Source organism: Camelus bactrianus, chromosome 30 (assembly GCF_048773025.1).
Source record: "Camelus bactrianus isolate YW-2024 breed Bactrian camel chromosome 30, ASM4877302v1, whole genome shotgun sequence".
NCBI lineage: Eukaryota > Metazoa > Chordata > Mammalia > Artiodactyla > Camelidae > Camelus > Camelus bactrianus.
Window position 1 is genome coordinate 20255789 of NC_133568.1, and position 26849 is coordinate 20282637.

Consider the following 26849-nt stretch of genomic DNA (forward strand, 5'->3'; position numbering starts at 1 on the left):
GTCAGACGGCAAAGCTTTGAAGCTGGTACAGTAAGCTGTAGAGAACCAGTGGAGATTCTTATGTGGAGGAGGTATGTGATGGAAGTGATGCTGTCAGACTGTTAACATCAGAGTAGTGTGCAGAGTGCATTGATGGGAGAAGAGTAGAGTAATCCACTCCTGCACTAATCCAGGTTATTGCAGTGGTTTCCATGTGAGCTAGTAGGAGTTTACAGTCAGGACTCCAGATGTTGATGTAAGACGTTTTGCTCAGAGGTGGTACCCGAAACTGTGGCAGTAAGATAACTGGAAAAGAGAAGAGACTTGGTGCCAAAACTAGACTTCTAAAACCCTCACGGTTAGCTGGGGCAACCAGATAGAGGGTGAATCTGTGAATTACTTGATAAGTGTTTTGAGAAGCAGAAGGATATTTCGAAACTACTCTGTCTGAAAAGCAAAGCCCTAGGTGGACATTGGTGTTTCATACTCATATTTCATACAGTTTTGAGGAAGGGCTTTCAGATTTGAGTAGAGGAAGTCATTGGTAACCCTCAGGAGTGGTGTTGCAGTAGAGTGAAAAAGGCAGGAGCCAGGGTGTACTTGGTTTTATGGAAGCAACCCTGAATGTTAAGAAACTAAAAAACAGTATTCACACAGTTAATCTTCCAGGTAAAATGTAGCACACATAGCAAGAGGAGTGCCACAGGAAGTGGATGGGAAAGAGGCAGGAAATTAGAATCAGTGATTTATTTCAGTCTCTGAATAAGGATCTTGTGATTAAATTAGAAGTTCTCTGTTCTTTCCTGTAGTTTCAATGCTGAACAAATGGATGTATTGTACTTACTAACCTAAACAAACAATGGAGAATAAAGCACAGTAATGATATTCTACATATAAAAAGAGTCTCTGTTTCACTTGAATGGTAATGTTTTTGTTTTTTATGCCTCCCAGAACTTGTTCAACTTGATGTTTACCCAGTTCCGAATTATCTGTCCTACATGGACGTTTCAAGGTAAGAAGCCAAGTCCTAGAGCGCTCTAGGGTCTGCTTGAAAATTATTTAGATAATTCTGTCTGAATTTAGGCATAAGAACTTTTTATATATCTTGAAGGTAAATAATACAAATTAAATCTGATGCTGTTTACTTACCCTCTGAAAATGTATGTAAATATCCATCAGTTAAAATATGTACTACATTTGTATACTGTACAACACCAGAAGATGCGGACACCAGTTTGATCCAGGTTTGGGCTTGAAAGACTGGTCAGTTGAGGGAACATATGGCTGGAAAGTCCAGTACTTCTTTAATTTTTTGGGGGGGGGTAAGGAGGAGGTAATTAGGTTTGTTTGTTTGTTTAAATGGAGGTTCTGGGGATTGAACCCATGACCTCATGCATGCTAGGTATGGACTCTACCACCGAGCTATACCTTCCCCCACTTATTTAATTATATTAACTGTATCTTCATGTCTTTCCCTGAAGTGATGTTAATTTCATTTTTTTTAATGTTGTGCTACATCTCTTTGATGTTTTCCCCCCCTTTTTGTACATATATCTCCTTGCTAAGAACCCTTAAAACTTGGTGACCAAGGTGGCCAAAGTAGAGTTTCCGTACAGCCTGCTCACTCTTCTCAGTGCACTTGCGAATAGGCTGACCATCTCACTTTTTATACCGATTCGCTACTGCAGCGTGTCATATGTATTCTAGTTCCCACAGAAATTATGATAGACTTTCTCATCTCAACACACTTAAATTGAAACTCAGTTTTAACATAATTCCATTGTCATTGGGTATTTCATTTGAAGTTTTATTTATTCTGTCATTATTTTGACTTTCGAACCACATTTTAGGCCAAATTCCAATCAAAGAAAAAATTGTATATTCTTACATTTAGGAACCGCTTAGAAAACGTGCCTGAGTGGGTATGTGAAAGCCGAAAGCTAGAAGTTTTGGATATTGGTCATAATCAAATATGTGAACTTCCTGCACGGTGAGTATGACCGATCAAGTTAGAGAATCTCAGATGAGCAATGGAAAAAATTGCTGATTAAGTGTTTAACTTTTTATTATGAACCCCTAAAAGAATTTGTTTTAATATCTTTTACCTCTCGTGGTGTCTTTGGAGTCGCACCCTTTCCTCAGGCAGTAACAAGCATAGTGGAGCTTTTGACTCCCAGCCAGATTCACAAAGCCATGCGGGGGTGACGCTTGGTGGAAATTTTCAAATAAGACAAATGAAATATTCAGAGATTCAGCAAACAGTATGATCGGTTCATCTTAATTCTTTTGGAATCTTTGCCTTCTGTCCATTGTCGTAACATGTCTACCTTACACACATGTAATTTTTGGTTTTCTTTGAACATAACTTTGGAAGAGAAAAAAGGTTATTAGATCAGAAAAGGCAGAAACTGGAAAAAGCAAACTAGATTCTCTTTTTCTTGGGATAGGAGGTCCAAGAACTTCTCTTTCTTTCTCTTCTCTCAATTAACGTGTTATTATTTTTATTTCATAATCTTCACTTTAATGGCAAAATTTGTAAAATAGCCATGTGATGATGTGTAGTGTCCGTAGACACAAATTTCACCAAGTTGACTAACTGTGGCATAAAATGTTATTGAGTTATTAGTGACTAGCCATGCAATTATTAGCCAAAAGAATAATCTATTCCACTGCTGTCCTATAGAATTTTCTGTGATGGTTGATCCACTAGCCACATGTGACTATTGAGTGAGCACATGAAATGTGGACACTGTGACCGAGGAACTGAATTTTAAATATTATTTAATTTTAATTGATTTAAACAGCTACTTGTGCCTAGTGACTGCCACAGCTCAGATCTAGGTGTTTCCACCATTCTCAACCAGTCACTGAACATAGGAAGTCATTGGTTTTTAACCGTATGTAGTCAAAAACATCGATGAAAATATTATAGAAATATATCACTATTTTGCAGTAAACTTTTACTTTAGGTGCATGATCTTTAAAGATTTACGATGGTATTTCTCTGTTTTGTTGAAAAGAACAAGGATCATGAAATTTACACATTACATTACACATGCTAGGTAAGCTTAGTAAATATGTCAAAGCTCAGCTGTCCAGTATGGCAGCCATTAGCCAAAGGGCTGTTGGGCACTTAAAATGTCCCTAGTCCTAAATGAGAAGTGCTAAAGTATAAAATACACACTGAATATGAAATATCTCCATAATATCGTATATAAATGACATGCTAAAAATTACAATTTTGTCTATATTGGGTCAAATAAAAAGTACTGTAAGAATTAATTTGCCTGTCCTTTTTTTTCACTTTTTTAAACGTGGCTACTAAAATTTTCTAAATTACATATGTGGCTTGTATATTTCTGTTGGATAACAGGGTGTTAGAACATGGCTCTCACAAAAGAAATCTGAGTTACATTTCCAGTCCCTGGAGCGCTCAGTTAATTTTAATTAATTAATTTTGTTCCTCAGCCATGTGTTATACCTGCAGATTCAGTCCATTTGAAAATGCTTTCAGCTTTAGAGATTGCTGTTCAGTGAGCATTTAGGTGACCCAGTGCAGCCCATCCCCATTTTCAAAAGGACTTCGCTGATGTGCCCTGTGAACAGCATGGGGGAGTGGGGAGAGACCCTTTTAGAAGACAAAGAGCAAAAATGAAAACAGGCTACTACTAATGGGGAGGATATAATTTTTGAAAAATCTTTCTCTTTTTCCTCATTCTGATCTCCCTAGTTTAACAGATACAGCATGTTGGAGCTAAAGTGTCTGTTTCACTGGTAATATGTACTTAAATCAATAATTAAATAAATGCAAGATAACTGATATTTTATCCAGTTTTCCCCAAAGTTAATTAGTCTTTGATTGGCTCTGCATTAGTACAGGCTTTTTTGAGATCTAAACAAATGCTTATTCAAAGCAAATCCAAATGCTCTGTTGTCAAAGAATTTAAACAGTGTTTGTTTTTGTATGTGTGTTTTTAACACATGGGACAAAAACAGTATGTATTGTTTTCTCATTCACAGTGTTGTTTAGTTGTGAACTTTGTATCAGCCCTATCATGGATCTAATATCCAGGCCAAGACAGTGATTCATTAGAAGTTAATTTCACATTCAGGCTTTGTTTGTCTAAGTCATGTGTGTAAAGGATTTGACAGAACAGAAATTAATATTTAGAAGTAGAAATGTATTGAAAGGAAAAGAAGCTATTTTAATTATTTTCATGCTTAACATGTAAAAGAATTGAACAAATCCGGTCATTAATATTTAATACTCATCCTATAGTTATCAAATCTACTTTCTTATAGAAAAATGAAGATAAAGATTTTGTTACCTGTCTTTCAGTTATCCATCTATTTAAATGTAAAGCGTGTGAGTGTGTGTGTGTGTGTGCACGCAGAAAAGGAGTAAATAACCCCATTTTACTCTCTGTGAATCCTAAATTGTGCCCCATGCCCAGCAGGAGAGTAAAATTGGTGAACCAAACCCTGAATTACTGGGTTGAAGGAAGCAGTACAGAGACTGCCCCTTGTGATAATTGTGACTGAATGACAATCCTGGGTGATCTGTCTTACCGCACTGATACCTAAACTTGCGAAGTTAGGCATGTCAGGTATCTTTAACGGTGGCCCATGGTGTCACAGTGTTGAGACAGGTTGCTAGCATCTTTGTGAGCAAAGAATCTAGTTTTGATACTTACAGTGAATAAAGTTACCACTGTAGTACAGAGTGACAGTAACAACTTTGGACATCAGTGAGTGAGGTCAGAGTGGTGGGAAACAGGAGGTGAGTGAGGAAGCCTCATTGTTTGACAGCCATGTAAATGAATTCTCATTCCAACATGATCTGGATGCAAATTATAACCTCACTCTCCCGCAGTCCCCAGTATCTGTGTTTAATGTAGGATTTGCTTTATTCTCTGCAAATGTTGAGGTCTCAAGTGATCATAAGGCAGATTTACATTAGATTAACAAATACTCATCATTTGTTGCAGTTTTGATAACCCATAGAAGAAAAAGAGCTAAGCTTCCAAATAGCTCTTTTAAGGCTCAAAAGAAAATACTGCCTTAAGTACATTCTGTTCTCTTTATAAGAGGCTCTCTACTTTGGTACGGGATTAAACCAAAGAGAAAACAAAAATATACAGACTTAGGGAAGTAAGGAAAGGGAGAAATAATTATTGTGAAATGCAACTGAGGAAGAATGAATATTTTCTCAGTTGGCATTTGTAACAGTTTAATTGGATGGAAGACTCCTTATTTAGTGTAGGTAAAAATTGCTCAACTGGATTTATCCAGAATCCACTGTGGGTAAAACACCCTGCGTTCCAGGGCGATACAGACCATAAGCCCTGCCCTGAGGAGCCCACAGCCTTTCACAGTTTGCCTTGTGAGTCTAACAAGACCAGGCTGCTTTCTTCTATGAAACTCGTTCTTCTTCACTAAGTAGACTTTCTCATTAAATATTCCTTTTCATAGCTTTTCCCACCCTCTTTTTTTTTTTTTTCTTAAGTATGGAAAGTATTGAAATATAAACAGCTCTGACTTTTAGCTTAAAATGAATTTGCAGTTTCTCTGAATGAATTTAGGTTTCTTGGCAAGATAATTTTAAGTCTTCTCCCACTCCTGTTTATTTTTAAATCTTCATCCCAAATGCACCCTAAGTAAGTTTCCTTCTGTCTTTGTACCTGTTTACACAGCTTATTTTGTAACAGTAGTCTCCGGAAACTGCTGGCAGGACACAACCAGCTGACAAGGCTTCCTGAAAGGCTGGAAAGAACGTCAGTGGAGGTGTTGGATGTGCAGCACAACCAGCTCCTGGAGCTGCCGCCCAACCTTCTGATGAAGGCCGACAGGTAAGGCCACTTGTTTGTTTTGGTTATTCATCGACTTGTAAAAGCTTCCAAGTTAGCCTTCTCATCTTACGTGACCTGCAACCATCTGCATGGACTTTGTGATCATCAGTCTGTCCCAGATTTATGAAGAAAATGCTATGGCTAAACACTTCTCCCACTGTCGTGTAGGGGTGTCCTATAGACTCTTCCTTAATTTCGATTCCTTAAGTGGGTGGAGTTGCTCATTAGCATGTGCTGTGAGGGTGTAGGTATAAGCCCAGGATGAGAAGCTTGCTACTCGGTCAAAACTTGTGCAGGCTGCTGCAGGCTTAGCTTGATTATCGTAAGATTCTCTGTTCTTGCTTTCACATATTTATGACTTTGGGTGAAGAGGTAGATTTTCCTCGAGTTTGCTTTTGCTTTTTTGTTTGTTTTGTTCTGTTTGTTTTGTTTTATTTTGTTTTTTACCAGTTGCTCTTATCTTTACCACGGTTTTCCCTTTGCGTTTAAATAAACTATGTTCTTACTGAACAGAACAGAACTTTTTGAACAGAACTATGTTGTTTTTTAACAGGACTTTTCTAAATACCTTGTTCACTAAGTATTTAAAGAAATTGTTTTGATTTGAGGGGGAGGTTGGTTTAAACATTAAGTAAAATCTCTTTTCTGTGAAGAGTTACCGCATGCAGAACTTTCTTTAAAGAAAACTTTACATAAAGTAACTGTGAGTGTTAAATTACTTTGGAGCATCTTGCTTGCTTCAGAGCCCTTGTGCATGATATTAAAATGCTTCATAGCCTACGGCCTGAATCACGTTGATGTCTGCACATGTTTGTTTTTAGTGAGTGACCATAGCTTTAGAGACAAGCTGAAGGACCTGACTTACACTGTCCCTCATGATAAAGACAGAAGTTTAATGCTGTGCTTCTCTAAGAGAAAGAAATCAGGATGGATCTTTTTGCCTTAAGAAATGAATCTGAGGTATATTTCAGCATGTGTGCTTTTTCATGGGTGAAGTAACATCTGGGAACTCTCTCTCCTACACTGACTTGGGTACGGGGCCACGTGTCCCCAGCTCCCAGTGCTTACTGGCGCCATCATAGTCATCACACTCTGCATTATTTATAATTTCTCTCTTACTTACCTAGCCCCACTCATAGATTATAAACTCTGGGAGTCCAGTGACTGTGTCTTAGTTGTAGTGTTATCCTCAGCATCTGGCACCACGTCTGGAATAGAGCAAGATGTTTAATAAATCTTTGTTTAATGAAAGTTAGAAAATTTAAGGAATTATAAATACTACCTTTGATCTGGAATTTGCATTTTTTCTTCCTCTCCTTTTCCTTTTTGAAAAATATCTTTTTGTCAAGATGTAACTTACAGTCAAAAAAAGTGTGCAGATCCTAATAAGCATGCTGTTCAGTGTATACCCCATAACCATCACCCAGATCGAGATAGCATTTCCAGAACTCCTTTCCTTTTTCTTTTCTTATGTATTTCTCGTTTTTAAAAACACTTACTCTCTGTCCTTAATGTAAGTTACAGTGAATTCCTACAGGAATAATTATTGAGAAATAATGGAATTGTGAGAAAGTGGGATTGTCACGTTGTAATTGACTGGTGGTGCTATGTCATTCCCCTGACTAAAGGAATGATGTTTCAGGATCATTTAAAGAATTGTTCTTGCTTTTTGCATTCATATCCAAGGACAGTGCACAACCTGTGGGTAGCTCTTCTTGCTGTTACAGATTCTGTAGGATTTGGGTGCAGTTTTATAATGTGAATCCACTTGTTTCCCTGGGGGGTCGACACAGAACCTGTGGAAACCAATAGGTTGATGGATTTAGGCTTTAGGAGTCTTTGAGTGAGGTTAAACCACTTCTGAATCTGGCCACATCTGGTAAGGTCCTGGCTAGCAGAGTAGGTGAGTAGCGCTGGAGCTCTCCAGTAGACAACAGTCATTCTTTACTCATTTCTGAGGTTTGATTTTAAAGGGATGCTTGTATGTGTTTTTCATTCTCCAGAGGCACTGAGCAGTCACTGAGTCTCCCTGGTGTCAGGCAGATCTGAAAACATGTCCCCGAGGACACTGGTAGCATGGAAGAGGAGACCATGTTTGCGTTCAGGCGTGTTCAGGCGAGGAGTTGTGTGGGGCAGCTATGATAAGATTGTCCCACAGGCGGTTCTGCTGACGCTCGGGGTCAAGAACTGCTGTGTGACTGTTGACTTTGTGACCCTGGCATGTTTTCCAGTGTTGTCTATTTTGTATAGTTCCTAAATGGAATCCATATGTTGGAAAGAGGATGAATTATGAACTGGAATATTTCTAGTCATGCAAGATGGAAACTTTAGGACCTGAATTGAGCCACTGAATGAGGGCATTGCTATCGTGCAGAGCAGAATAAGCTGAGCCTACAGTGTGAGCTAAAGGCATTTAGACAGAAGCCCCATAGTATCTAAATGAGGGCCTATTCAGAGCCAACTGCATTCTGGAAAATAGGGGCTGTTGTGGGGAAATTAGCCAGCCTCTGTAGGTTTTGGGAGGAGGGAAGGCCATGCTGAATGCATTTCTGGCACAGGAAGGTTCTGGAGTAAGGGGTTGGGAGAATTAGAAAGAGCAGGTATCCTGCTCTTATTTTAGGAGAGAAAAGCAAATGACCAAAAGAAGCTGAATGAAGTAAGAAACTTTTCCAAGAAGGCATGTTCCAGTGCCTTTGTTTTCCAGGCAATGCAATAGCCACATCTCCAGCATAGTGTAGCAGCTGACCTTATTATTGTCATGACACTGAGGCAGAAAGATTAAGAGGTTTGATTTTCTCAGGCAGATAGGGTTATAAAGAGGGTGGGGTAAAGTCGATGAGATCTTTTTTGAACAACATTCTTATATTATTTCACTTATTGGAAGACAAGAAAACCAGTTTTTTTAATTGAAATATAATTGACTTACAATATTATAATAGTTTAAATTGCTCAACCTAGTGATTCGATATTTTTATAGATTACACACCTACAAAGTTATGATAAAAATATTGACTCTCTTCCTTATGCTATACCAGACTATTTACTGCTTCTTATAGGGTTAATACTTTTTCTACTTATCCCCTTTCTAAAACCTAGATAACTGAGGTTTTATCTACTTAAATTTAAAAACAATTTTAATTGAGGCATAATTTACATTCAGGAAAATGTAGAGATATTATGTTTCATTAGTTTAGGGGGAAGGAATAAACTGCTACTGACCATTGTGGGAGCAGGTCAACCAAGAAAACATGACGTTTGAAATATTAGAAGAGTCTTCGTGACGAGTTTCTTGCAGGTAGTCACAGCTGTGATTTGTTTTCGTTTACGTGGTTCAGGATGGCCAGTGTCTTTCTGACCTTCTAAGTTTAAGTCACTGTGCTGGGTGCTGCAGGGGACTGAAAAATGACTGACCCTCAGGATCACCCTCAGGGAGCTTACAGCCTAATGCTAGAGTTTAAAATAACTGCACAATAAGCTGTAATAAAAGGTGGGGCTGAGAGGGTCAAGGAGAAGGAAAATGATACGTGTGGTATTAATTTAGGCTCCGGGTGTGAAGAACAGCACTTTGTTGTATAACACGGAGCTGTGTGTTTGGCAAATAACTTCAGGCAGTAATGAAACTGCTTCAATTCTCTGTCCATTCAGTTTGCACCATAATACAAATCTTAAAAAAATATTTAGGTGCTCCTTTTTTCTTTCTTTCTTTCTTTTTTTTTTTTTTTTGTGGGGTGGTGATGGTGGTAATAAATTGTTGTCACCAGTTCTAGGTTTGGTTATATAACTGAGGAAAGGGTCTGGATACAAGTCTTCATAAGTTAAAAATGGTTTCGTTTTTGCTGTAATTAGAACTTGTGCTTGGAAGCTTCACGGGAACTGTCAGAAAACATGTGTTACTGGGCACAGCGAACGGCTGAACTTAAACTCTCTTTCTTGGGACATTTCATTAGCTCTGAATCTTGCTGCTAAAACAGTGTCATGGTTTTGGTTGCACAGTATTGCCTGTGAGATATTACAGCTTTAGAATGGTGTACTTTAATCGGCTTTACCTTGTAACAGAAGATATCTGGTAACCAGAAAAGAGACAGGAATCTACTTTAAATTAGATGACTTTTCGTGATATCCTTATCTTCCTCTGAGAACTTTAGACCAATTTTAGGAAAATTCTTACACAGTTTCAGTTTGACTTTACTTTCCATATTCTTGGCGTTTTCTTCCTTTTGATTTGCTTTTCACTGGCAGCTCAAAAACTATAGACACGTGAAATACGTTGGACCGTATTTGCTGAGAAGTTGACTGTGATTTTGTATCTTATGATCAGGGCGGGGCTTGGTTCTGTGAGGTGCAATGGCACATATTCTAATCTGGGTATTATCAGTATAGATCTCTCATCTTACCCCTTTTTGCTTAGAGTTGCGGATTTTCTCGATGGAAATCCCCAAAAGAGTTTCAGATAATCAGTTTTCGTCAACAGATGGGCAAGAGTGGGAGTAGATATTCCCTGTGGGTCAGCAGAGTGGATGGATGAGACACTGCCGTCCTTCTGTTCCTTCTGAAGTCTTGGTGATGGCTGACTGCCTGTCCATCTCGCATAAGCACTCTTATAGCATGGTCAGAGAACTGCTCCTGATGAGGTCAGTCTAGCAAAGCCATGATGGACCCTTTAAAAGAGAGTTACAGGTTCCTGTTGTGGGTGGAGCCTAGGGTTTTTATCCTTGGTTGGAGCAGAACAAGGTGTGTTCAGGGGGTGGGAACAGGGAGAGTGTATGTGCAAATGAAGTACGTGGTAATTATTAAATATCCCCAGAGTATTAGTCACATCACAGACCATAAGTTTTAGTGACTCAGACAGAACATGTGTAAATATCAAGGGGACTAAAAGGGAATAGAAAAATTTGGGAGAGCGTGATTGATTGACCATGACAACTGGTGCCTTTTGGCAAAGACAAATATTTCTAGCACTTTGAAGACCTAAGTTGCCTACACTGTTTTTCATATGATGTGAAGAGAGCAATCTTGCACAGTTCTGATGTTTTGAGAGTCATAGTGGAATAAAATAGTGTTTCTCAAAGTGTGTCTTCAGAATCCACTAGATAACTTATTAAACATGCAGGTTCCTGGCTTTTACCTCAGTTCTCTTTTGACTCAGCTTGGCCAATCATCAGAATTCTTAATTCTATAGATTTTTTTAAGCCTTTCCCTGATCTACTTAATAAGAATATCTGGGAGCTGAAGTTGATAATCATCTCCTCTCTGGAACAAGCTCACAACACTGGAAGGGCACGACATCATTTCTGTGTATTTTTGCCACAAGTGCATCACATTATTCTAATGATGATAAAACATCAAACGAATCTAAATTGAGAGACATTCTACAAAACAATTATCTAGTAGTCTTCCCCAAAGTATCAAGGTCATTTGAGACAAATAGGAATGATTAGAGGAGACAAATGAGGCACAATAAGGAAATACAATATGGGATCCTAAATTGGATCCTGGGCCAGACAGAGGACATCAGTGGGATAATTGCTGAAATTGGGATAAGGTCTCTAATTTTATGGTGTTGCATCAATGTTAATTAATTCTTAATTAATTAATTATATTAATTGTTACAATTATTTCTTTCCAAGTTTTTGTTCAATAATTCGTACATCTTATAGCTTTTGTTCCTTTGCTCTGTAGGCTTATAAGATCAGTATTGCCCAAGTCAGGCAGATTTTCAGACCTTCCAAAATAACAGTGTGTTAGTTCTGTTAGACTGCATGCACTTTTTCTTCACGTTGCAATTCATTATCTAGCAATACTACCTAAAATTAGGTAATATTGCTAGATAATGAATAATTGTGGTCCTTTTTGCAAAGTGATTAGTGGTATATTAATTTAATGAGTTTCTACCAGCATTTAAAAAAAATGGGATAGAAAATACCCATGTAAGATAAGTAAGGTTAAGTATAGTTTCATGAAACTCTTTCATTTATATATATTGCATCTGTACTGGATAATCATTTAAAATGTATTTTGTACTCTTGGTTGCCATCAGTGAAAAGTTTGTAAGCCCCTACTCTGGGAGCTGTTGGTCTTGTGAAGACAGACGAAATTGTTTTAAGTATTGTGTCGTACAGACAAATGGTAAGGATTTAGAATGTTTTGTTTGATACCCGTGGTGCATTTGGGGGCCAGAGATCAGGGGTTGTCTAAAAGTCGAAGAGTTTTGTTGGCCTTAGGGTCTTTACCTTTTGCATTTTTAACAGACTACAACTTCCAGTACTGAGCTGCAGAAAAAATATTTAAATGCAGAATGCCTGATATGCCTGCAAATAGGTAGATCTGTTGAGCTACCAAAGCCTGTGCTTTGTTTCAAGGACAGAAATTGGCTGTGAAATTCAAGGGAATTACTAAAGAACAAACAAAAACAAAACGAAACAAAACCAAACCTGGATGAGCCAGAGCAGACAGAATGTGCCAAGGAAGAACAGAGCAATTGCTCCTGGAGGAGGAAGTAGATTTGTCTCACTGCTGTTGTAGGCAACGTTCCAAATGCTTTAGGGCAGGAGTCATGTATGAGTGTCTTTTCTCTATGACTTGCACTTTCTGCTAAGAAAAGTTTTTGAATGCTCTATTTATTAGGTTATTTCAAGAATGGAATTTGAAATGCTGTGCACGTGTGGTCTCCACACTACCCGGCAGGTGCCCTGCTTGACCTCCAGCGTTTTTGGAGAAGAGGGCCTATGGAGAATGTCCTCAGGAAAATGCTTTGTTATTACCTGTTTTCGAACATTTGAATTTTGGAGAATTATGTTAGGGAATAGTGCACTCTTAAGATTGATGCCATCTGGGTTTTCTGTCTGGCTCTGCCGCTAATTACTATTTAACAACAGCCAAGTAATTAGACTTTTCTCAGCTTTAGTTTCTGTCGTCTGTGAAATATGAGGGGAGCATCTCTAGGATGTTGGGAAAATCAAGTGAAATAGAAAACAGAAGAGAGCTGTGGTCTCTACAGAGCACCTTACACATGAAAAGAAAGCAGGGATACATTACTGCTTCTCTAATCATTATAGGAGGGTTGCGTAGGGAAGAGAGTTATATGGACAAAACTTCCATGGCACTTTAAACAAGTCTTTTATACAGTTTTTAGAAAAATCTATAATGGAAAAGCTTGAGGAAGATATCACATCATATTGAGTTGAGACCAAACTCAGTGCTTTAGGAACTTAGCTTTTGGGGGAAGTTCTGAAAGCAGAGGGGATAGGGTTATACACTCTATTTATTGAGTAAAACTGTTATCCATACTGGAGGAAATATTGCTAAATTAAAGTAGTTGCTCTTTCTGGTGGAAGTACAACACCAAGACTGTAAAATCAACTTAATTTGTCTCCAGCTGAAACACTGTGAGGTTGTAGGCAAGTGTTTTATTTTTAAGAGGACAGGTACTGAATTTGATTTTCCCGTGACCATTATAACCAAAACTGTTTTTAGCCCAATTGCTTGCTCTTTGACCATTAATTAACGAGGTGATTCAGTCGGACTTTATTCAGTTCAGATTAAATCCTTTGGAACCAGCCCATATAGTCTCAACTTAGTTTCATTTCCTGGAGGGATAGGATGTGGGGTTCCCCCTTCCCCACCTCACCCCCCAGTGTCCCATGAAGAGTTTGTAGCTACTTCAATACAGGCGAATTTCAACAAGATGAGAGAACAAGTCTTTTTAGAAATCACTTTCTTCCCTTCATTCACATGTTGGGAGGGTGTTTTTAAGTCCCATGTGCAGTTTTCTGTCTGCACATTCACTAGTCAATCTTTTTTCCTTTCAAAACAACCTTCCCTCTTTTTGGCCTAAAAACATGCAAATATTCATGAATTAATTTCTCTTTTCTTTTCACATGTTTGTAACTGCATATTTCCTAGAGAACTGTATTTTAATGAGATTGTCAGTTTCCCATTCAACCTCATTCCAAAATGTTTTAGAGCAGTACGTTTTAATCTTTTCTAATTCTACTCAGAAGAAATTCTTAGCAGGGTATTTAAGTCAGATGATACAAATGAGGCCGAAAGAAGTAGACTCATAAGAATACTTTAAAAAATTGTGGTGCTGAAACTTATTTCCTTCCTGGTTCAAAACCATTTCAGAAACTGCGTGAATGACCTTTATTTTCTTCTCTGTAGCACACACGACTGTAATTTCCCATGACTATTTATGGTCTGTACAGCCCTTTTCTAACTTCCTTTTTTTTTTTTAAATGTCAACGGAATACGTATTTCTTTAATGGAAAATGTTCTATTTTGAGGAAGCTGCTTTTCCTTAGATAAGTAGTGGAGTTGGTGTGTGTGTGTAAGTGTGTGGGGGTTGCAGGATTGGAGAGTATTAAATTAGTGGATTGAGAGCTTGGAATGACAAGCCTGGTGATGACTCCTAAATACAAAGCCTTCTTTTAATCCAAGGTTAAAAACAGCTGCACCTGGTGTTCCAGAGTCTTCCTTTTGAAGAATATATGATAAAATGGTTGCGAATTGAATGCTGAAAGGTTGAAACTGGTGATTTTGAAATGAGAGAAAGGCTGTTCATTAACAGGGTAGTTCCAGGTTGAGGGGTGGGGCCAATACAGCTTTGACCTTGGTCACCATAGCAGGTGAGTCCTGTGGGCCGAATCCTCTCCATGCTCAGGTCACTGCAGCTTCACAGTGGAGCACACACAGTGGAGACCCAGTGCGAAGCGGGAGGGTCGTCTGTCTGTCTGCCCATGAGCCACGCAGGGTACCTGCTCTGTCCTTCCCTTCGCTTTCCAATGATTTGGACCCTGGTCTCAGCAAGGATTCTTTTTCAGTTCTCCAGCTTTGTATTTTGCATTTCTCTGTGTTTCACACTAACTATGGAAAGACTACGTTGCTTTTGACAGTTTTAGTTATCACAGGTGTAAAATCATTCTTCATATTTTAGCCATTGTTCACTCTATCACTTGGATAACTGGTAGCATAGACATCTTGTTTTAATATAAATTGGACTGAAGTATAATATAAATGCAGAGAAGGGGCCAAATCATAAGTGTAGCACTTGATAAATTTTTCCCAGAGTGAATACACTCATGTGACCAGCACACATGTCAAGAACCAGAACGTTATTGTATTAGAAAAATTAGAAGCTGTCTCCTAGACACTGCTTCCCTTCCCTGACTTCTAATACCATAGATTAGTTTTGCCTGATGTTTGAACTGTACAATTACAGAATTATGCAGTGTATCCTCTGGGATATGCCTTCTTTGACTCAATATTAACTCTGTGAGATTCATTCAGTTGATACGTGTACTTGTGGTTCATGTTCGCTGCTACATAGTATTATATTAGTTTACTACAGAGCAACTATCTCCTGCAGTTGTGAATATACCTCAGTGAAATATAGTTTGGCCATCATACTGAAAAAGACTTAGGTACTAAGTGATTTAGTTGTATTGTGATCTAATATCTAGTTATTTTATTATCATAAGAGCTCTTTTATTTAAAAATAGGCGGTTGTTTTTCATAAGATAGAATATTAACTTTACCTTATCATTCTCCCTTCCACTCCCCACCAGCTATAAAATTAATCTCTTCCTCTCACCTTTGTACTGCCATAAAAATTGATTTCTGTCTCTTTGTAGTTAACACACATAGATGGCTATTGTGTTCATTGTAGATAGTGGAGTCACATATCCATCTGCCTGCCAAAACCAGGACCTGTCTTCAAATTCATGTTTCTAAACCGTTTCCAGTATGCCTGGTATCAATCAGAAAACTTCTAGGTGTGTTGAGGATTCTGGACTAGAGCTCTCTGGCTTATCAGCGGGATTTTGTTGCATTTTGTCATTATAGCCTGAGATTCCTGAATGCATCTGCAAACAAACTGGAAACCCTTCCTCCTGCCACACTTTCTGAAGAGACAAACAGCATCTTACAGGAATTGTATTTGACAAATAACAACCTCACAGATAAGTGCGTGCCGTTGTTAACAGGACACCCCCATCTGAAGATTCTTCACATGGCCTATAACCGACTTCAGAGTTTTCCAGCAAGGTAAAAGATCACAAAGTGACATTCTTCACTGCATTTCTGAAAATGGATTCATAGACGGAAAGGAAAAGCTAAAATACTTATTTTTCAGATACTGTAATGCTTGTTCCCCCTGCTTCTTGTTCACCGTTATCTTTTATATAAGCCATTATCAGCATTCCCCAGAAATGTGTTAGTTTTTCTAATATGAATATACCCAGAGACCCAAACACTAGAATATTCTTAGGATTTGAAAATAAGGTATGTAATTTAGTGGGTATATATTTTCTTTTGCTTCTTTTTACCCAGTCAAATTAAAATTTTTTTAATTAAACTAATGTGGTATGTGGGAAATAGAACATAAACTGGAACCTGAAGGTGTTAGTTTTAGTCTTTATGCTTATGATGTAAAGAGCAGTGGCGACCTATGCGATCATAGAAACTGTGTAACATTACACGTAATTTAACTTATGGCTCTCAGGAGATTCCACTTTTAATTCTATTTTAATTTTTCATTCCTAATTTTGGGGGGCAGTGACATTGTGTCTTGCTTTGAGTGAATCTATACACTGAGCCTGTGATAAACGATTTACTCGGCTTCCGTGTCATTGGCATGTATTCATCTAACAAGTTAGGTCTTGGAACTCACACATCAAAGATGCAAACGCTAACCCCTCTGCTTCCAATCTGCTTCCAACTGCAACTTAGCGTCGGGCCAAAGCGAAATATTCCCTTTGCTGCCATGAAGGGTACCACTCTGTTGAAACCCTTCTCAAGGAGGGAAGCCCAAATATGCATTGACTTCAAGTATTACTCTGTATTTTTGTATACATTTGTTTCTTTATTTTCCCCCCTCACTTGATGTTAATGATTAAACTTTTCTTTCTTTTTTCTTTTTATGTACTTTTCTTTTACTGCGAAATGAGATAATATTTTTGGAAGAAAACATGGTAGTCACATAACAATAATATCTCTGAAAGGGCTCACTCTTCTAATTGGGATGGTGAATCACTAAGGCCAGCAGAAGAAATGATCATCATCTCTAATTCTGAGGGTACCCCCTCCCCCAGTGACCCATACCTGTAGTAATCACCCAAAAGACAGAGAATTTTTTTTTTTTTTGACCACCTTCTGTGTTGAGGGATGAAAACTTCTTTAACATTTTCTTTCTTGGACCTGATTTCTATACTTCCAATTCTTTTTCATGCTCGTTACCCATTAATTTCTCCATATTTCTTTTCAAAATATGATGACAACATATTCAAATAATAATCTTACATATTCAGGCTATCGTAGATGGATTAGCATACAGCGTTGTGTAGCATATCCTAATACCATGCTGATTTCACAAGATAAAAAACAGTTCTTGTGTCTTTGGCATGTATTTATTTTCAAGATAAGCAAATAAGGTAACTTTTATATTTGAGAGATGACAGAAAGAAAGGTAGTAGAGGTTTTCTCGCTAAATTTTTTAGAAGGTTTATTGTGACAAATGAAACCCCAGCAAGCAGAGAAGATACCAATAACTGTAAACTAGAGGATTCAGAGTGTAAGTCTGAGTTACACTCACTGGAAATCCTGTGCTTGTTAGACTCCAGTGGTGGCGAAAGGGCCAGAGGAGTGGTAGATGCATTATAGAAATATAGAAATGGAGGCTTTTTCCCCTCCAGATTTATGGGCAATATAAGAAACCCTAACTCTGGAATTTTTCCTTAGTTGGTTACTGTAGTTATTGGTTAATGTTACTAATATTGGTTATAGTTCATAGGTTAGTATTGAACTATAAAAGACATTCTTTAACGAAAGTGTTAAATTATATTAGGACATGTTATTATGGGAAGGTCAGAAAGATTCCTTCTTTGTAGAAATTTAGCAGGAGTTGAGAGAAACTTCTTTTGGGTCTAGGTTGAGTTTGGGCACCGCCAGTGAGTGGAGAGGTGAGCCAGGTCACCTCCAGCATGCTGATGCTCACCGCTACCGTGTTCCCACAAATGGGGTCAGAGGAATCTGGGGAGGGGGCTTTTAGAAGAAAGTACATCTTCATGCAAACTCTACCCTTTTTCACTCTGTATCCCCTTGAGGTCTCAGTGCCAGTACAAAGGAACCATACTCCCACATTAAGCTCTTTTAAAAGCACATATATTGGATTAACACTATTGACCTAATTGAGTGGGATTTCTCTTTGGAGTTCAGAGTAAGCTACATAGCAAAGTGACTGTTGTCAGGATAACTTAATTCACACACAGAGTTTTAATAGGAAAAGGAATCTATTTTTCTTCTTGCTGCCAATTTGAAGAGTTAAAGTTAATAGTTTTTGTTTTGTAGTAGGAAAGGTGTTAAAATACTTTAGTACTCAAAAACAATAGTGGAAAAAAGGTCTGGTTTGTTAAAAATGACTATTACAAGTGAATCTTTAAAGAATCTTTAGAATCATAGTAAATTACCCTTTAATTCTCATTATCTATATTTTTCCCTAAATTTCCTTGTAAGTATTCTGTAACCTGCCCCTCCCCCTTTGATTTTCTCTTTTTTTTTTAGTAAAATGGCAAAGCTGGAGGAACTTGAAGAAGTTGACATCAGTGGGAATAAACTGAAATCCATCCCCACAACCATCATTAATTGCAGGCGCATGCACACTGTGATTGCTCACTCCAACTGCATCGAAGTCTTCCCTGAAGTGATGCAGCTCCCAGAAATCAAGGTACGTGGTTTGATTCCATAAACTCCAGCCTTCAGGTCGGCAGAGATTTGTTTTCTCTAACTCCTCAGTTCAGGATGTTTGTACCCTTGTGGGATTTCCTCAGAATGAAGACTTTACCAGTCGCCCTTGCTCCGTCCTTCCTAACCACTGGGCTACACTGCTGAGTCAGCAGAGGAGAAAAACCAGTAAGCAGCAAACAGTGCGCTGGGAGTGGGGAAAACTGTATTCTGGGCGCTGTCCCTAACTAGCTGTGGGAACTTGAGGCTAACCTCATAGCCACTGACCCCTTTCCCATCTGTCTAACAGCACTTGTCCTACTTACTTCCAGGGTGGTCATGAGGCTCAAGGACTGAGTCAGGTTCGACAGCAGTTTGAGATAGCTAACAGTATCACTGCACACCCCTACTCCCACTCCCCTAATTAAATGACATCCACCCCACAGCACCCACTTCGCAGTAATTCCCTGCGTAGATGTGGTGTCGTTACTGTTACCATCACCAAACATTCGCTTGAATTTAATGACGCTGGCAGGACAGACATTATTCCCATTTGATGGGTGAGGAAACAGATGCTGCAGAAAGGGAGTGGTTTGTGTAAATGAAGGCAGCAAACTGGCGGCAGAGACATTCTACAGCTCCTGGCTCCCAACTCAGGGCAGTCTTGTGGGACGAAACCAGTTCACTAGAATGAAAGTCATCTAACAACGTTTTTTAAGTTTATTTGTTTTTGGAGCAAAAAGAAAGAAGTTCTTGATCTATAATGTAGTTTTTCATTTGCATCTTAGCGTTTCCGTTTATCAGTTTTGTGCTTAATAAAAAATAACTCTGGTTATAGACTTGGAGCGTATTCTAATCTCCTAAAAAGGAACAAAAGACATCCTATTTGAAGGTACTTTAAACAGCGTGAGTAATTTTCACCACAGCCATTTTTTTAACATCCACGGTTGAGGAGTGTACAAGCCATTTTATAAGTGTGTGCATGTGTGTGTGCACTTTAAGGCCATGAAATATTTTACCTTGAGTGCACTGTCATCTCATACATGACTGTGGCATTTTAGAACGCTTATGATAAACTAGCAAAAATATTTTACTTTTACTTTGTAATACATTTTACAGCAGTTAAGAGGTGGGACTCTGAAGGGAGACAGATCTAGTGTTGGCAGATTCAGTGAGATCTGTTAAACTGATCATCAGGCATCAATTTCTATACCTGGGCATGAAGGTCATATAAGTTGTTAGTAGGGAAAAAGTGTATTTTTCAGTTTTCTGATGAACTAAGTGGACCCAGAATCATAGTGCTTATGTCCCTTAGTATTAATGTCTTCAGCTTTGTTTAGCACTTTCAAATTAACTTTCCAAGCCCCACCTCCAGTCTTACGTTCCTGGAGCAGGTTGTGTTCTGTTTTGATTCTAAAGTAGACCTCCCTCTGGATACAGATAGGCTCTCAATCAGCTAGAGAGGAAGACTTGATCCCAGAGTCACCACATAAGCCAGGCTTGGCTTGGCTGGTCCCAGGCTGAAGCCCACACTGAGGCCGCTGGTGAACCTGAGAAGCAGAGGTGGCCATGGATGTGGCACTCGCTTTCTCTTGCTCAGGAGCCCTTCACCTAACCACGTAGCAGCCACGTTGATAATGCAGGAGTTTGCAGTGAAACACAATCTTGCTGTTGAGTAGCTTCAATTAGTGGGTTTTTTCCTAACCTTTTTTGAAGTGTTTAAAAGCAGATGAAATAAATGTGTGATACATGGTGATGAAATTTGAGATTTAAGCACCGTGTATCAGCAACTTTTGTCAAATTTTCCGTGTTCCTGTGGTGTCCTGATTCTAATTACTGGGTGAACAGCATCTTTTAAAATGTTTTAAATTCTCTTCAGAAGATCATTTTCATGTTTGCGCTGTACAGTAATAAACTACTTGATCACTACCTTGAGTGACCTCATCTCTAGATCTGTGTTATGTTCATGGGAAATGGAGTATGAAGTATTTTTAATATGCCGCACTCTTGAGAACAATGGCTACAGGAAGTTGAATATCCCTTGGAATCAAGCCATGTTTGTTGTTGTTTCTAAAGTGAGTGATGAACGAGAGAGAGAGAACCAGCTTAGTCATAAAACACAAAGAACATGGGGAAATGGCTGGGTCAGAATGGATGAAAGAAAAAGGATTAATTCTTTGGAAAGTATGATAATGGAAATAAAGACAGATCAGGAACCAACTAGAAGTCAGTTGGGTGGAGCGGTTGACCTGCTCGACTTAAAAGAGCATCTAGGAACTGCAATATCCAAAAACCAGGAACTTGGGGCACTTGTCATTAAGGCCCTGGGATCTGGGTGAGTAATAGTTATTTAGAAATTTTTCTAACAGTTGGGGATTCTGAGATATCTGGGACAGAGCTAAGGAAAAAGGAATGAAGCAGTGTCTACCAGGAAGTGGCCATTTAAGCCACTTGTCTCCCTGTCTCACCAGAAGCAGACCAGCAGGGAGCCAGAACTGCAGTCTCTCTCTTTCATAGTTGATGTTATAAATTAACTCAGACTAATTTGTTTGGTTTTTTAACTCTAGTTTAAAAAATTATTTCAGCAGATCTTTTTAACTTCAGAGCTGTGCCCTTTCTAACAACATACTGCATGCATCTTATGAGGTGGGTTATGTATACATACGGATAAACAGTGGTCCTCTGTGAGCTCAGGCATATTAAAAGAATCCCCCTAGAGGATACTCCTGGAGAATGGAGCACTTGTGACCATGAGCCCTCAAAGAAGTTGACTAGGAAGTGGTCACCCATTGTGTTCTTCAAACTCTTCCATCCCTAAGGGTAAAGAGAAATGAGTTTATACTCTCAAAAATCTGGGATACAGCCTGGAATTGCCTGTAAATTTCTCTGAGGTCTCCTTTTTGATCTGAAATTACATGCTAATTTTGTGTTCTACTTTTTACCATTTCTTTTAGTTTTAATGTAAAAATAAAGGCTCTTCTTTCCATAATCTTTGAGTAACCCTGAAGCCCCCAGAAGCATGGGCCTGGTGTCCTGTAACTTTGTGATAGATCACTGAGTCCCCCCAAGGGCACACACACAACCAGTACTAAGAAGCAATAATATAAACGAGTTGCTTGGTTTATGTAGGATGCATTTTCTTAAGTTAAATTTTGCAAATAATTTAGTTTTGGTGTTTAAGGGAATTCACTGTTTGGAGGAATGGTACACTGTTTGGTGTATTAAAGATTTTTTTAAACAAATTTTTATATCTTGATTGTCATTTTAATCAAATTATTGCCAATAAGTTTTCCTAAATCTAAAACCCAGTTGAGAAAAATCACAGACAGTGTATGTAAATTTAAAAGGAAGGGTTTATACAAATTAAAGTTCTTCTTTTGCAACTCCCTGAGAGGTGGGGAGGTTTAGACAATATACATTTATGAGTCATTATAGACAAATACACTATTACATAGAAAAACAGAACTTCCACCTTGGCTTTGGGGTCTATGTTTGAAGTAAAAGGTTCAGACTGGCTCACTTAGTTAATAATTTTACTTAGATGTGTGGATATCCTACAATAATGATGACTTAGCCTTTTACAGCATCAAGAATATATAGCAGTTTAACTGTTAAAAAGAGAATTTGACTAAGAGTTATATAATGAGAAATAATACACGTATGCGTACATGTATTTTACTATTAAGCTAAAATGTCCGGTTTCCCATGTGACAATGAGAGAGGGAAGTAGTACCACTTCGACATGAGGCACCGTCTGTAGTTCACCATTTGGCCCCTACCTGCCTCTCCAGGCCCGTCTTCCGCTCTCAGGCCCGGCCATCTCCAGCAACACTGCCCACTCGTGGTTCGTGTCCTGGTGCACTGTGCGTTGCTCTGGCTCCTGCGTGGCACACGTGCTGTTAGCTCTTGCCAGATGCCCTCCTGTCCTCATTTGCCTCATTAACTTTGATTCTTCATAAAAATGCCCCCGGGAAGCCCTGTCTGAGGCCTCAGCAGCTACCCCTCCACTCTCACACCATGCACACCAGTACATATGGTCGATCGTAGGTCGGAGTGTTGCCTTCCCTTTGGCCTGGGACTTCTGCAGGGTGGGGACTGCGTCTGCCATCCCTGTAGACCCTTGATGTCTCACTTATTGTCTGCCACGTTGTAGATGCTAAATAAATGTTCTTGTGATTGACTACTTGGATTTATTTGCTTCTTACGAATGCAGAATGGAAGTTAGTGAGCTTATTCAGCGGGGGAACATCATCCATCAGCAGCTTTTACTTTGCGAGGGCAAGGGAATGCGAAAGGTGATTGAGAGCCCCTTTTTTGTAACTGTCAGAACTGTTGGGCAGCACAGATGAGGTGGTGGACCAGCTGTGGTCTGGAGATGGAAGAAGCAAGGGGTTGCAGAACCTCTCAACACTAGCTCTGTGAGGTTACTGTTTCAGGGCAGCACAAGCAGTTATTTGGCAGGAAATGTGTAAAGACTGCTATGAAGATTGATATGCCTATTTCTTTAGTAGTGTTTTGTGAGGAATCATCCTAGTAAAGATATTGGGGCTTTCGTGATAATTACACTTAAACTGTACATCAGAGTGTATTCCCTTTTCCTTAAGGTACAACGATTATTTTTCTACACTGTTATCTAACTGTATTAGTGATTATTTTCCTCTAAATCATGAGTTCCTTGTCAACTATGAGTTACCTCACTTTTTTGAGGATTGTATAATTCTGTTTTGAGTATCCTTACTGGAATTTTGTATTATAGCAAAGTAACTTTTGTTCGCTGTGTCCTAGAATGAGCCTGAAAGAGGGAAAGATAATATTTTAGACAGTCAGCATTCTATTTAACAATGTAATTCCAAAGTAATTTTAGTGTATTAAATATAAATATGTACGTTAAACAACATAGAATATGTTGGTACTATTTTTTCTCAGGTCTCACCCCCGAATTTTGTTTCTTTATGTTCAGCCAACAATTGTTTGGTGAGGACTATTAAAAGCATAGGACATAGTACTTGTAGGTAAAGTGCTTACTATCTGGGTTAACACCAGTAGGTTGGCACCAGGCACCAAGGTCCTGTAATTTTTAGGAACAAACCTCCTTCAATGTGCAGAACTATGTAAGGGTGTTTCTCTGCTTATCTGTCACTAAAGAAAAGTTGCCTTCTCATGCAGCAACAATCACATTTAAAAATGTATCAGAATTGCATTGCAATGCTACTTACTCTAGACTGAATTTAACTTAAACATGTGTGTCTCCATTCCCAGCCTAACAGATTTAATTACTGAAGGACCTTCTTATAAGATGCACTCATTGATTTATTCAACAAATAATTGTCTACCAAGTGCCAGGCAGTCATTTATTTGTTCCTGCTTTCAATGGAAGCTGCTGTTCTTTGCAGCACACTGCACTTGGGACATAGGACAAGGCGCAGTGCCTGCTCTCTCGGAGGTCATAATCCAGTGGAAGAAACCAATGAGCAGATACTTATAACAAGTTCAAACGGGGGCTTTGGTGGAATTGGCGTTGCATTTTAAAAGAGTAAGACAGATTACCATACGAAAGGCCAGGATAGCTTGAAGAGTTCCATTCACAGAGAGAAGCATGTGCCCAGACAGTTGAGAACATGACATGTGCAAGAGTTAACTTTGACACAGCCGAATCCAGAATGTGGGGAAGCAGGTGGTGAAAGGTGGGTGCTGAGGACTTTGGTGGCAGATTGAAAGGCAGTAGGGAGCAATGGAAAGACGGAAGCTGGAGTGTGATTGGATGGAATGCGTCACATCAGAGAATCACTCTGACAGCACAGTGGGAAGTGGATCCGAGGGAAGTGAGACTGAAAGCAAGGTTAAGATGCTGTCGCAGTCCTCCAGGGGAAACATGATATAGGTCAGAACAGGACTGTGGGTTACGCATTCTCTTACCAGAAAAATTGCCAGTTGCTCCCTCCTGTGCATGTGGTCCTTCTGCCCTGGTCCCTGCTCCCTTAATGGAAATGCAGCATCTCATTTTAGGACTCACCTCACTTAAGCCTTACGTTTTGTGAGAAAGGAGTGTTACTCCTAGTCACAGATGACACATAATTTTTGTTCTAATCAGTATGCTGACCCTTTTTGTGGAAGTCTTCCAAGTGAGATGAGGCAGGAGCTGTTGGAGAGTCCAGGTATTGGATGCCTGGAAGGCAGGGTCCATATTTGAATCGGGCCATTTACCTTTGCATGTAGTAGGCAAGCCCACCTGCTAGTCTTTTGCCAATTTCTTATTTTGCTTCTTTTGAATTATCTTCTCATTTCTAATACTTGTTCCCTGCCTTGTCCTCATTTTACATTTTTTTTGTTTGTTTTAAGGAAATCCTTCAAAGTTCCATTTTGATGTAAATACAACCCTCATGGCCACAACAGGTGCAGAGATACTGTGAGCAATATGAGAGACTATCTTCAGGATTTTTCAGTTAATGTTTAATTTTTAAATACAGAGATCAACTCAATAGGCTAAAGCTGCGGCGGACAAGGAACATAGATTTTCCATGTCATTCAAAGAAAGTAAAAATTTTAACTTCATTTAGCAAAGCCTGTTTTAAACGTTTATGGCAGAGTAGCTGACAAACTTAGCCTCTGCGTTTGGCCAGCGTAGTATAGTGAGTGGTCAGACTGATTCTCCTGCAGCGAGCAGGGGCACAGAGCCACCTAGCAGCCTCTCCAGCCCCTGTCTTCTTGTGTCCCCTTGTCCTTCCAGTGCGTGGACCTGAGCTGCAACGAGCTGAGTGAAGTCACTTTACCAGAAAACCTGCCTCCAAAACTCCAAGAACTAGACCTGACGGGGAACCCCCGACTTGCCCTCGATCACAAAACCCTGGAGCTGCTCAAGTAAGTACTTTGTGAAGCGCTGCAGCCCCGTCACTCATCACTGAAAGTGGCCTTTACCACTTAGTAAAAAACACTAACTGGAATATGAAGTGTTTCGTGAGTCTGTACTTCACCAAAATGGATGGACAGCCAAGAAAAATGTCAAAAGAGTTGGATACTCATGTATCCTTTCAGAGAGTTTTTGAGAAAGAATCCAGACAAAAGAGATGAGAATAATACAAAGAGGAAAACAGGATTTAGAGACATAGGAGAGAACAGGGAACAACCAGGACATACACTTACATGTCAGTTACTGATAACCCGGTGTGATGCTTAAGGCAGATGTTACACAAGGACTTTGAAAGAGATCCCTAATGTGGGGGAAGCTAATAATTGGAGCCAAAATTCAGATTATTTAAACAAAACTGGGAATGTGCGAGAGTTAGATCCTGCAAAGTTCTCTTCCTGTTTTGGGAAACTGATACTGTCTCATGACTGATGTTGATGGAGACTAACAAGTTAGAGTTCATTATGTAAAATGTTACATAAAATGTTAAAGGAACCCTGAGTAGGAAGGATGTCTTTATAAGAATGTTCATCACAGAATTCTAAATGTCTATCAATAGAATTCAGTTATGCTCCACAGTTGAATATTATACAGCCATTAAAAACAATGATGGAGAATTATATTGCTAACTTGAAAGATCTCTGCATATGACATTAGGTGAAAAGAAAATTTACAAGGAAATTTGTATAGTATAATACCACGTTTTCCAAAATAAATTTGTGTGCATATGGTATGTGTGCATGTGTGTGTGTACATGTGCACACTTAGAAAATGCCTGAAAGGATATAAAACAAAATGTTAAAATAGTGCTATTCTCTGGATAGTAGGATTACGAGTGATCTTTGTTTTCTTCTTGAAACTTTTCTGAATTTTCCAAATTTTTGCAGTGTGTCTTAAAGTAACAGTCTTAGACGTTGACACACATTAGACATTGTGGTGCCATCTGTGCTTAAACCCTGTTGTGATTTCTGTTACTGACAGTCATCTTTCATTATCTTAGGGAAAAAACTGAAAAGGAATGGAATTTTAAAAAGAATGGTATTAATAATGGTCTGTTAATACTCTCGAAAACTTCAGCGCAAACTAAAATTTGCAAATCACTAAGGTGGTTCCTGGATGGAGTTGGCCTACTCTTAGTGCCTGTTTGTTGCCATTTTAAGTACTTAATAAGAAGACTGACTTCGATAGATGATGGAAGAATCCTGGCTAAGTACAGTGTTCTAAGGAAGCCACAGGGGCCCGAGGCTCTCTCCACTGCTTTTCAGTATGTGAAGCCTTAGTCCAGATCCCTCAGTGTGTCCAGACCTCAGTTTTCTCTTCGGTTAAGGAGGATGGTGTACACACTACTCAAATAGAGAATGAGCAAAGGACATTAATATTTAACAAATGAAGTACAGATAGTT

At 39.0% G+C, this 26849-nt stretch overlaps 1 protein-coding gene across 1 annotated transcript in view; it reads left to right on the forward strand.

Annotated features, from left to right (window-relative positions):
• PHLPP1 (PH domain and leucine rich repeat protein phosphatase 1) overlaps positions 1-26849 on the forward strand; it is a 186471-nt gene that overhangs the window by 142637 nt on the left and 16985 nt on the right. The window contains exons 8-13 of the mRNA XM_074355429.1: positions 931-991; positions 1874-1969; positions 5673-5828; positions 15669-15869; positions 18384-18546; positions 25270-25400. Coding sequence (XP_074211530.1) covers positions 931-991; positions 1874-1969; positions 5673-5828; positions 15669-15869; positions 18384-18546; positions 25270-25400 — 808 coding nt within the window. The remainder of the gene's footprint in view (positions 1-930; positions 992-1873; positions 1970-5672; positions 5829-15668; positions 15870-18383; positions 18547-25269; positions 25401-26849) is intronic.